This window comes from Dunckerocampus dactyliophorus, chromosome 6, assembly GCF_027744805.1.
Source record: "Dunckerocampus dactyliophorus isolate RoL2022-P2 chromosome 6, RoL_Ddac_1.1, whole genome shotgun sequence".
NCBI classification, from domain to species: Eukaryota; Metazoa; Chordata; class Actinopteri; order Syngnathiformes; family Syngnathidae; genus Dunckerocampus; species Dunckerocampus dactyliophorus.
The window spans coordinates 4,818,039-4,830,857 of NC_072824.1; the positions used below are offsets into that span (position 1 = coordinate 4,818,039).

General features: G+C 45.3%; 1 protein-coding gene across 1 annotated transcript in view; it reads right to left on the reverse strand.

Annotated features, from left to right (window-relative positions):
* Positions 1-929: 929 nt before the first annotated feature.
* LOC129182335 (voltage-dependent calcium channel gamma-2 subunit-like) overlaps positions 930-12,819 on the reverse strand; it is a 69,405-nt gene continuing 57,515 nt past the window's right edge. The window contains exons 3-4 of the mRNA XM_054778324.1: positions 11,951-12,091; positions 930-2,954 (exon numbers count right to left, since the gene is read on the reverse strand). Of these exons, the coding sequence (XP_054634299.1) occupies positions 2,422-2,954; positions 11,951-12,091 (674 nt within the window). The 3' untranslated portion in view covers positions 930-2,421. The remainder of the gene's footprint in view (positions 2,955-11,950; positions 12,092-12,819) is intronic.

Sequence of the window (12,819 nt, forward strand, 5' to 3'; positions counted from 1 at the left end):
GAGAGCGGGCGGCCGAGGGCGACACAGGCAGAGTACAATGCAGTAGGACGCCGAGAAGAGAAAAACACTTTGACATTTATTCCACAGCTGAGGGCGCCTCACGCTCTGAGCTGGGGGAAGACGACAGCTGGGTTGGAAAAAGATTAGATTGCGCTTTCCAACTGGGTGGGAATGAGAGGAAGTGTTTCCAACTGGGTGGGAATGAGAGGAAGTGAAATATGTTAAGAAATACAGCTGTTTTCCAGTTTTATGTTCCACCTAGTTGTACCTAGTTGTTGTGGTAGGCATTCTCCGCCGTTTGTACTGTGAAATAACTGACCAATGCCTTTCCACTTCATAGTTCCCTTTCATTCACTCTGGTACAGTGTGCATTTTTTGGCATTTCCATTGTGAGGGGTCCCAAAAAAATAACTGACCAATACATTTCCACCTCGCAGTACCGTTTCCTTCAGTTGGCTATGGTATGCATTCTACAGTATTCCCATTGTAAAGGGTCCCAAAATAACTGACTGATATGTTTCCACTTAACACTGCAGTTTCCTTTGCTTCGGTATTCTATGCGCTCTCTGGCTTTTTTGTAAGGGTCTCAAAAAACTGACCAATACGTTTCTACCTACAGTTTCCTTCAGTTCAATACACATTTCCTGGCATTACTGATCCAGAAGATGATCCGGAAATATCGGACCCGTTTGGTCGCTATTGTTCGGTATGGTTCACTTATGTAGGATGGAGCTGATTGGTCAACAGAGAATGTTGATTTGGGAAGACAACAAAAAGTAGCTTTAAAAAAAACCCATGCCAGATTACTATCTACTATTGCTTGTAAAAATCCTGAAATGTCATCTTGCTAATTAGCCATGTAAGCACCTAGCATTTCTTCCCAAGCAATGAAGCATGTCGCTCAATATAATACAATAAGACACTGGGTGTTCCCTACAGGGGGGTTCAATTTTTATTCATCATCAGGACTTGATGCATCCAAGTTCAGAATCATTCAGTTTTGGCACCTTGAAAGACATTACGCTTTTGTTTTTTTTTCTTTAAATTGTCATTTACAACAACACAACGCAGAACCAAAGAACAAACTTTAAAAAAAAAAAAAAAGACAAAATAAGACTAAGGCTGCGTGAAAAAAGAAATGAGAAATCAAATGAAAAGCATTTTTTTCTTTAAAAAGCCTCTCCAAATGCAAATGCTTGCTTTGTTTGTTTAAAGCATAATGAAGCCCCACCCCAAGATGGTCCACTCAAAAAATAAAATAAGAAGTAAAATGTAAAAAGACACAGTACTGTAACATTAAGTTCTACTTTGTCACGCCTGCTGCCCTTACGCAGCATCATTGTTCAAAACATGGGTTCCTTAAAAGCAGATTGGATGATTTTGTTTAGCATGCATGTAAATTCTTTTTTTTGGGGGGGGACTCGCGTAGCTTCACCTCGCCGGCGACTGCACTACTTTGTGTCTTTGGCAGTAGTGACATCTCATTGTCCACAGTCTTCTTCATGTTGGCTCAGAGGTCTTCCCTACAGTTCTTTCCCCCAAAAGCTGACCCTGAACAAAGATGGCAGCCAGTGTTTTGGCGGAAGGCCAAAAGGTTGTTGATTTTGATTTTTTTTTTTTTTGCTGTTTTTTAATTTTTACTGTAAATAAATGTGGTATTACTAACCAGTAGCCCAAAGCCTTCACTGACACATGATCTTGTCTTAGGTTAGCTTCCATGACAACTTTGTATCTCTTGTAAGCTACTTTGATTTCTTTTTTCTTGTTACTCTGCGCCAGGGAAGTCTAGTCATAATGTATTAAGAAGTATACTCATGTGTTTATATATAATCAATACATATTTGCTTTTTTTCAGATTTTTTTTGCGGCCTGGAGTGCTCCCTGCTAAACTCTTACACCGCAATGGTTCACAGTATTTATGTAAAGAAGGAAGAAAATAAGGAAGATACAGCAACTAAAGAGACAAGTGGGGGTCCAGGGAGGTCAGGGTGGTAGCGCAAGAGCGGGGTCTTAGGCGGGGCCCGAGGGCAAAATATGGCCCCATTTTCAGTAGGCCGCGGAAGAGTAAAAAATATAAAGTTGGCCTTTTGAATAGACAGTGGGGCCCGGCCTGGCGCTCCACGTGGCCTGACACAGACCACCACCGGACCCCTCTTTTTCCCCCCCCTGAACTCTTTACAAATTGTTAAACAATGGTAGATGGCAAAATCATGCATGTTTCTTTTTTTATGCATTTTTTCTGCTTCTGCCCGTTTGAACAGAAGCTCATCTGAAGTGCTTTCGAGTGCACAGACCTTCTCCTTCTGCCGCTTTCTCCCCGTCTCGCCCTCAAAGACCCAAACCATGACCTATCATTTTCCGCCACCCCCCAAAGTCTCCTTGGATGTTTTTTGTTATTCAAGTGTCTGAGGTCCGTCAGTTTCATACGGGCGTGGTACGTCGGTTTGCGGTGTTGCTGTGGCCGCCCGAGTCTTTCAGGTCTTTCTGGATGCAGTTGTGGACCTGCAGGAAGTTGTGGTCCCTCTCTGTGGAGTTATAGGTGGCTGTGGGCGTGCCTGTTTGGCCTTTTGGAAGCGTGTACATGGACAGCTCTGTGGAAGGTAGTGTACCGAAGGCCTTGAGGCCCACTGGCGACGCCTCACGGGAGTGCGAGGGATCCGTGGAGCGGGAGGAGGAGCGCGAGCGTCGGCGGTAACGGTAGCGGTAGCTGGGAATGCGCGTGATGGCCGCACCTTGGAGGTAGTCGGCGGCCCGGGCCCCTACACGCAACTCCCGGTGGCGGTCGATGAACATGTGCACGGCCAGCACGCCCACCATTTCAGCCATGATGAAGGAGAGCGCGCCGAAGTAGAAGGACCAGCCATAGGAGTAGCTATTCTTCTTGGAGTCGCTCTTGGAAGGATCCCCGGCATTGGCAGATATGTAGACGATGATGCCGATGATGTTGCTCAAGCCTGTGGCAGCAGAAGATGGAGAACAGATGAACGTTAGAGCAAACCAAGCAAAGCCACATTGGCCTGGACGCAAAGTGGACAAAGTCACGGTAGCATTGGAAAACATTAGATAGCAATTTTTACATGAGGAGTTAAGTACTTTTGGTTTCAGAGTGACAACCTCAGACGCATTCTACAATTTTACTTGGACAGTGTCAGAGAGTAAAATACCCTGGCTAACCTTTCGTGATTTTTTTTAGCTGTACGTACACCTTCCGTTAAGTTTGACCAAGCATTACAAGGCGAAGCTCTCAATTTACCTGCCGATCTATGTTCCTCCCCTCACCTATGGTCATGAGCTTGAGGAAGGACAAGATCGTGGTTACAAGCGGCCAAAATGAGTTTTCTCCATAGGGTGGCTGGGCTCTCTCTTAGACATAATGTGAGAAGTACTGTCATCCGGGAGAAACGCGGATTAGAACCGCTGCTCTCCGCATTGAGATGAGCCAGATGAGGTTACTCTTGTCAGGATGCCTCCCGAATGCCTCCCTAGGGAGATGTTCAGGGCACGTACGACCAGTCGGAGGCCTCGAGGAAGGCCCAGGACACATTGGAGAGCTATGTCTCTCAACTGGCCAGGGAACGCCTCGGGATTCACCGGGAGGAGCTGAACGAAGTAGCCAGGGAGAGGTCTAGGTTTGGGCTTCCCTGCTTAGGCTGCTGCCCTCGTGACGCGACGTCAGATAAGCGGAAGAAGATGGTGTTACTCTGCATGTCCAAGAGAGTTTAAGCGTTAATACAGTGGAACCCGTTTAAGTCGGTGCTGTTCAAGTCGACCACACGTCTATGTCAAACAACTCAAGTCCTGGTCCACCGTGTTCTTTCTATTACTAAAACGTGCCCACTTAAGTCGACATCAACATACATGGTGGACCGCCTTTGTAGACATCAAATTTAGGGGTCATTTTTATGAAAAATGGTCCGTTTATGTCGACATGTGTTGTAGTATTGTTCACGTCATCATTATCACTACCCATAACAGGGCCCAACTCCCTCACCTCGACAGCCAAAGACTTCAGACTGTCCTTTGATAACTCCACCCTCTCACCCTCACCCCATTGGAGTCATCTTTGACAGTAAACTCACCTTCTCTAACAGATTATAATCACTAAAACAGCTTTTCACCACCTCTACAACATTGCCCACCTTCGCCCTTCTCTCTCTTTCTCTGCAGCGGAAACCCTCATTCATGCTTTCATCACATCACGCATAGACTACTGTAACGGCATTCACTATGGCACACCCACCAATCTCCTGTGAACAATGCCAGCTCACTGCCTTTGTCTTATCTACTTGTTTTTGTCTTTACATCAGGGATGCCCAGCTGTCCTTTGATATTTATGATAAAAAACAACATTATACATATATTTAAAGACACATTTTTGTGTTTTTATTAGTTGTTTGCATCAGCATTGTAGCTTTTTGTAGTTACATCTTTCTGCAATGAGCCACATTCCAAGGATGACACCTGGGCCACACTTTGGACACCAATGTGTGTTTCGCCAGGAAGGTGAGGTGTGTCCAAGCTCTACCATCTTGGCTCTGTCGCTGGTCAGGGGTTGGGTTGCATTGTGGAGGGGTGTATGCAGCTTTCAGACCTGCATTGCATGGGGACACTTCTGCACAATCTGAGGTGGGGCTCCACTCTCTAATACTTCACCTTTGTTGACCGCTTGTATTTAATTGCTGAATAAATGCATGATGCATGACACACTTCCTGTCTTTCACTTTTAATGCGCACCCCTACTCGCTAAATATAGCGACCATATCCCTATATTGTCAACACGGATCTCTTCTACATATGAGCTGTGTTATGAAACCGGTGATCACCAGTGCTTGTAAGGTTGGCACCCAGCCAAATGTAACAAGTGTAAAAACATCCGCTTGGTGATTAAGGATGCAGACAAGTCCAAACATCTAAACAAAATCTAAAGTAACTTTTATCAAATGTAGAATTTAAAAAAAAAACAGCCACATGTCACTCGGTAACTTTGACACTGGGAACGCTGAGGTAGGTTGGATTGTAAGGTTTATAGTGTGCACACCGTCATTCCATATTACGTTTATGTGTATTCACAGTAGCGATGCCACACATGTAGTTCACAATATGATTCGCTTCTGGCTGCCCCATTCTTGTGAGACCGCTTTTCTCAAAACAAAAAATATCATCACGTTTTAATCACGCACGGGAACGTGCGACAACCTTATTATTAAGTATTACATCACATTACAACTTTTTTATCTGGCAGTTTGTATGCACTTTTTAACTGCATTTGTTCTGAATTCTGTGCTTTTTTGTTATTTTGCTATATTTGAACACTCGTACATGTTTGCTTTTTCTTTGAAAAGCTCTCTGATAAATTAAACATGTTATTATTACTCTATTATTCCTTACTGCACTACTCTTGCTACCCTCATGTTGGGGTACCTAGCATTTAGGATACCTAAAGGCTGGAACAAGACACCATGCAGTGTTAAGATTGTCTTCTGACTGTTAGCGTACCCTGCACGGAAAATCCAAGCCGGCCCAAGGTTTACCTTTCAGAACTGGACCACTTTACCTGGAGATGGAAAACACCACACCAGCAAACACGCCGAGAGAGAGGTGGGAAATCAAACAAACATTGAACACATGACACCCAAACTTGGCAGGAACCGCAACGTTGTCTGCCTTCTGTTTTCATCTGAACTTCAGTTGCAGTCGTTCCTGTGGTCGCGAAGCAGAAGTCAGGTGATCAATGAGGAGGCTCTGCCTCAGTTCTGTTCTGCTCTACTTTACTGATCATGTTTCCAGAAGCACTTTTTCCTCCTTCTTTGAGCTTCTCCCAGGATGACGCCTCCCTCTGTGGGGTTCAAAATGGAGCAGACAATTTTCCCCCGACGTTATCACTTATTTTCCTTTTGTGCCACTGCAGTCTCGACTCCCCACCAGGATGTTCAAATGCCCATCCGCTGTCAAGTCCTCTCCTTTTCCGCTCTCCTGTCCTCTATTTCGGTTGTCGGCGCCATGTGTGGCCAGAAATAGAAGCACACACTGAACGGCGGACAGACAAAGATAAAGAAGACAAATACACCGCTAAACAGGAAAGCAAAGTGGGGTGACGTGTGAGGATGGTGATTGAGATGTATCCGCGCAAAAAGAGGATCGGGGACACCTTATTTTTAGCGAGTAATCCCAGTGGCCTCCTCTTAGCCTAGCAACAGGGCGAGAGAGGCAGACATTGAGGGCGAAGAAGAGACAGCGTGACTTGGAGGGGTTAGAGTGATCTATCTAGTGAAGCCCATTGGGCCGCGGCCTAGAACCAGACCACCAAAGCTGGCACCGTGGCAGCCTCTGTCTTCCAGCGCGTCACATCAGCACTGCACTACCTGATGGAGTGCCGCATGAGATGTTGACTGGTGCTGCATTTCACAAAACTGGGAAGTAGGACATTTTTGACTGTCTGATTTGGAAAAACGCTCTAGCTGGCAAAATGGATGTCACGCATTAACTATAAAACACTTCTCTGTATGAATTTATTTTATGAATGTGTCAAACCAATACTATCTTTTCATGGTCATCGAAGCGGGATATTTCCGACTACCTGCGAATGCAGCATTTGAACCATGGCGAGGCATCAGCGTCTGATTCAGAGGCTTGATCGTGTTCTGTGTTTTCCTTTTTCTTTGTTTCTTTCCGCCACCTCCTCCACGCTCTGTCCATGTTTGAGCTGTATTTAAACACTGGAGATCAGCACAGCTTGTTCTCACAGGAAGTGACCACAAACTCACAACGCCCACAAGGAGACTCAGGATGATTCTTCACACAAATTGTCTGATTCAACATCAGTGCGAAGGACGAAGAAACTGTCGTCTCTTCTCTAACGAGCTTCCTCACACTTTCAGGGTCATCTGAGAGGGTGCCTTCCATCCATCCATTTTTTTCCCCAGTATTTTTCAAACTTTTCATTGCTACAAAATCCTCAACAAGCGATCATATACGTGCTTGTGGTTAAAGAAGATGTAGTTGCAGATGCAATTGCAATCTGTTTATTACTGTAAGCTATTTTTAAATACACAATTTGCCACTATTAGACAAATTGTGTGCCGTTCTTATTTTGAAGGCGGGAAGTGTGGTGTGTGTTGAAAATGAATTCAAGCTAAGTGAGCTAGCTAGCTGGGTGCCTCTTGCAGCCAAGGCTGTCGTCCTTATTTCCCGCAGGAAGTCAGCGGGCATCCTAAAACGCTCGGTTACATGACCTAAAACACAACTTAAACATCCCAAGTGGCACACACACAGCCGCACTAGCATGCGCCGCGAAACTAAGCTAACCCAGTTAGCTTACACTGGCCATTGCTATACAATATGAGAGCTCATGGCCAAGTGTTTCGCCAACTTACTTCAGGAGGGGGGTGGTTAGTGTTTCTGAGGACATGCTGCTATGAATGAGCGGTCAACTGAGGAAATATTTCCCCCCACAAACGTTCCTTCTCCTCACAATTACAGCATTTCATTCACAATACATCAATATCCGCAAGATTCCACGTTTGTAGATTCCGTTTTTATTGGTCAATTCTGCGATTATGTCCACGATTCCGTTAACGTGGAAATTATAGGGCCCTATCAGTGACAAAGACAACTCAGTTTAATGGTTCAATCACAGATACAGTTTTCTTGTTAATGCAATGCTGGGAACCATTCTCAAACAGTCTTACGCAGACTTTATTTTCTACATCACAGCAGGAACCCTGTTGATTTTGAATAGCTAATACCAGGTAGCTGCCCATTGCCAACACTCTTAAAGGTCCCAAGTTCAACCTTTCAGTTTAGTGCAACTAACCCGGCAGTGCCATTTCTCAGGCTCCTCAGAGGCTCTGTTGTTTGACATCAAAGCCAGACCTCTATGCGTTAGAAAACTGTGTTATACAGTCGTCCCTCGCTATATCACGGTTCGAATTTCGCTCCCTCACTATATCGCGTTTTTTCGAAAAAATAATGACTTCATAAATGATTGCTGTTTCGTGGTTGACTAATGCCTATTATTAGTCAAAGAATATTGTTATTATGTAGTATCGTGGTCATTCGGCATCAGTAATGTTACGAGAAATGACGTTAGATTACATTACCTTTCACACTGCTTGGAGACTGGAGCCGAGCCGACATGCCATGGCTGAGATCGAGTGAAAAAAGGTTCTCCTCTCATTCCGTGTGAAAAATGACATTGAAAGGCATATTTCCCGTGTTAGATGTGTGCTCGAATGTTTAAATATTTATTATTTTTTATCATTTCCATCACTTCTTCCGTGTGAATGAGGCGGTGCAAGTGACGTCAGATCCGGACAGTCCCAGCTGGAACTTCTGTTCCACGCAACGCACTTCTCTGTGAATTTATGTTGCTTGTTATATATTTATTTTATTTTATGCCCGCTTGTTGTGTTGAAGGCTTTTGCTGGAACACTCGAGGAGACAGAGTAACCTTGGTCACATTTCTGAAAGACCAATCGCCTTGTCTGATGCGTCAGCAAAGTTTGTAGGACAAATGTTTCCATACTGAAACAACAGATGTAAATAAAAAGTCAAAAACCCACAAGACGTTGGACCGTGGCAAAGCCGGCCACGGTGGGAGTAAGTCATTCTACATTTCTCTTGATAATATTCTCCATAGTAGCTAGCCTAGTACTCATGGCAGCTAATGCAGTGCTAATTCCTATTTGGTTTGTTCTGATGCACTAGCTAGGTGACTAATGTGCTATCTGTTGTAGCGTACAACAGTATGAGTCTTACAATAATAATAAGGATTTTCATGCCAAACTGCTTGCTAAACAACACTGTTTATCGTCTTCAGCTCTGTGCAATGTGCAAACAGCAATCTGATAGCTGTGGCTATCACTGCCAGTAAAAATCCTACTCCTCACAACACAATATTAGTCAATGTTATTATTGTTGTGAATGTCACTTTCTTTGCGTGCGCTCATGGCTGTGCTTGTTTGCACCTGGTTGCTGTGTCACCCGCAAGTGTTCTAGACCTGAATTGTTAGCATAACATGGCTTGCTGTAACTCGTCTTTCTAGTGTATCTTGCAGTCAATCTGTCAGTTTCAGTAAGTATATATTTTTTTTTGGTAGATCTATTCTAGGAATCTTAGAATAATAGTAGGGGGCTCATTCAAAAGCTAAATAAGCAGCGATCGCTCATCACTGGTATTTTATTTTGCAGTGTGCATTCAGCTGTCAGTGCCACTTACTGACAGTCAAAGCAAACATACTTGTGTTTGCTTTGCATACTTATTGTTTTTTGTGTGTGCGTTATATCATAGTTATGACAACACAGTGTCAGTGAATGTCATTATTGTGTTATTGTTGTGAATATGTTACTTTCTTGGCTTTGCTGTGAGTTCATGGCTGCATGTGCTTGAATCTGGTTCCTGGAACGTGTTCCGCTCATGGCATCACAGACAAGATGGCGTCGGTTCAGAAAAATCGCTGGGGGGGGAGGCCCGTGTCAAATCATTTGTCATTTCACTCCAATTTCATGGTTGTTTATTTATCTATGACAGCAGTAGGACAAAATGTTTTATTAAGTGAGTACTTTCATTTTGTTATTTTTTTTTCAAACCTTTTTTGGTGTCATCAGCTCTTTAAGTTTAGAGTACATTTGAGAGGCGAACCAGTTAGCTTGCCGTCTTTAGTTCCTGCAGCGATCCCGTAGCCTGCGCAATGTGATATAAACAAAGAATAATAGAGTGTAAAAGTGACTATAGGGGTATTATTTCATATCTAGAGGGCTCCAATAATGTTAAAACCCATATTTAGAAAGTCAGGTCAGGTTTCCTCTGCTCTATGAAAATCTCGTTTATTAATATTGAATTCTACTTTGCGGCTGGGTCTGGAACCAATTAACCACGATAACTTATCATGAATGCAGTGTGCCTTATTACTAGCTTTCCTTGTCTTCTCTCATTCTGTTTTTTAGCAGAATCCTTTGTGTCGAAGTCTTCCACATGCTTATCACCTAATTCAACATGTCTTGAGTGTCTGCCCTTCACCATCTCTGAGGAGATCTCCCCTTGCATATGTTGTTTCCTATATGAACTTACTAATATTTTAGCATGACTAGTCAGACATACCTTCCATAGAGGAAGCAGAGACTGAGGATACGAACACGGACAGTTCCATCACCGTGGCTGAGGTATCTGGGGTAGTCAAAACGCTCCCCAGTGGCAAAGCTCCGGGGGTGGACGAGTTTCGCCCTGAATTCCTCAAGGCTCTGGATGTTGCGGGACTGTCTTGGCTGACACGTCTGTTCAACATTGCGTGGAAGTCGGGAACAGTACCTCTGGATTGGCAGACTGGGGTGGTGGTCCCCCTTTTCAAGAAGGGTGACCGGAGGGTGTGTTCCAACTATAGGGGGATCACACTCCTCAGCCTCCCTGGGAAAGTCTATTCCAGGGTGCTGGAAAGAAGGGTACGACCGTTAATCGAACCTCGGCTACAGGAGGTGCAATGTGGTTTTCGTCCTGGTCGCGGAACACTGGACCAGCTCTACACCCTTGCAAGGGTCCTGGAGGGTACTTGGGAGTTTGCCCAACCGGTCTACATGTGCTTTGTGGACCTGGAAAAGGCATTCCACTGTGTCCCTCGCGGTGTCCTGTGGGGGGTGCTCCGGGAGTATGGGATTGGTGGCGCGCTACTACGTGCCATTCAGTCCTTGTACAACCGGAGCAGGAGCCTGGTTTGCATTGCCAGTAGTAAGTCAAGCCTGTTTCCGGTGAACGTTGGCCTCCGCCAAGGCTGCCCTTTGTCACTGATTCTGTTTATAATTTTCATGGACAGAATTTCTAGGCGCAGCCAAGGTGTCGAGGGAGTCCAGTTCGGGGGCACTAGGATCTCATCTCTGCTATTTGCAGACGATGTGGTCCTGATGGCCTCATCGGGCTGTGACCTGCAGCGTTTACTGGGACGGTTTGCATCTGAGTGTGAAGCTTCTGGGATGAGACTCAGCACCTCCAAATCCGAGGCCATGGTTCTCAGTCGGAAAAGGGTGGATTGCTCCCTCTGGGTTGGGAATGAGGTCCTGCCCCAGGTGGAGGAGTTCAAGTATATCGGGGTCTTGTTCACGAGTGAGGCTAGGTTGGAGCGTGAGGTCGATAGGCGGATCGGCGCAGCGTCTGCAGTAATGCGGTCGCTGTACCGGACCGTCGTGGTGAAGAGAGAGCTGAGCCGGAAGGCAAAGCTCTCAATTTACCGTTCGATCTATGTTCCCACCCTCACCTATGGTCATGAGCTTTGGGTCATGACCGAAAGAACGAGATCGCGGATACAAGCGGCTAAAATGAGTTTTCTTCGTAGGGTAGCGGGACTCACCCTAAGAGACAGGGTGAGGAGCTCGGTTATCCGGGAGGAGCTCAGCTCCTTCACATCGAGAGGAGCCAGCTGAGGTGGCTCGGGCATCTAGTCCGGATGCCTCCTGGACGCCTCCCTGGTGAGGTGTTTCGGGCATGCCCAGCTGGGAGAAGGCCCCGGGGAAGACCTAGGACACGCTGGAGGGATTAAGTCTCACAGCTGGCCTGGGAACGCCTTGGTGTCCTCCCGGTGGAGCTGGAGGAGGTGGTCGGGGACCGGGAAGTCTGGGCTTCCCTACTGAGACTGCTGCCCCCGCGACCCGGACCCGGATAAGTGGAGGAAAATGGAATGGAATGGAATGGAATGGAATAGTCAGACATTTTCTCTAGAAGTCGTCTGTTCGAGGTGTATTGATTTACCCCCTTGCATGTACCTCTCATTATTCTCAAAGAACCCATCTTGTCTCTCATCTATTTGGAGACAAAGGCAGATTTTCCCTTGACACTGATCCCGGATTCTTGTAGATGCTGGGGTCGAAGAACGTATCAGAACTTTTCATTGATTTTCCTCAGTTTTTATAGTCACGTAAATAAATAAACGTTATGAGAGGGGGAAAAAACAAATAAGGATGGTACCTGCAGAGACAAAGAGGATTCCGGCGCTGAGGATGATGTTGTGACGTGACTTGTAGAACTCGCTGGCGGCGATGCAGAGCCCCCCCATGAAGAGTAGGATCACACTGAGGATAGGGAAGATACTGGAGGCCCGCACTGCACCTGCACACAAACACGAAGTCTTACCGTCCTCATTTCATGGATGTGATGGCTGATTAGGTAAATGACAACAAAGTACAATGAAAATCCGTTTCATCAGTTTTATTCCGGGTTCTCGTTTGGGAAGATGCCGGGAAACACTGATAAGAAGACATTATTTTCTGTGAGTCTCAGATCAGTAAATATCATTGTTTTGGTAGCGTGCACATCATCATTGAAGAATACGGTCGCAGTCATACCTGATACCCTGAGGAACTGCAAGCGAACTGTGATTTACGACTGATTGACTGGTTCGCCAGAGTTATTAGATACAGCATGTTGGTGTAAGCCCAGTTGTGAAGTGTTCCAATCGGGGTTAGTTGTTCCAAATCAGTCCCGTATGGAGCTGAGCTGGAAACATTGGGTCAGTAGGTCGATACTTTCTTGATCCCAAAGGAAATTTTGTCGAGAAGCAGTCTTGAGCGGAAATTGGAACTCTACCACTAAACCACCAATACTTGTTAAGACAGAGTGGGCGCTAAAGCAGGGGTGTCCAAACGTTTCTACAGCGAGGGCCACATAGTGAAAAATGAAAGGATGCAACTTTGCCACTTTTTTTCTTGAATATTCCAACCCTACGCTGCTAAAATAACATTGTGTTTTCCTTATTATATTACTTAGTTTATTCACATAATATTGTGACTTTTATTCTCATTAGAATATGACTTTTTTTCTCTAAAAATGTTGACTTT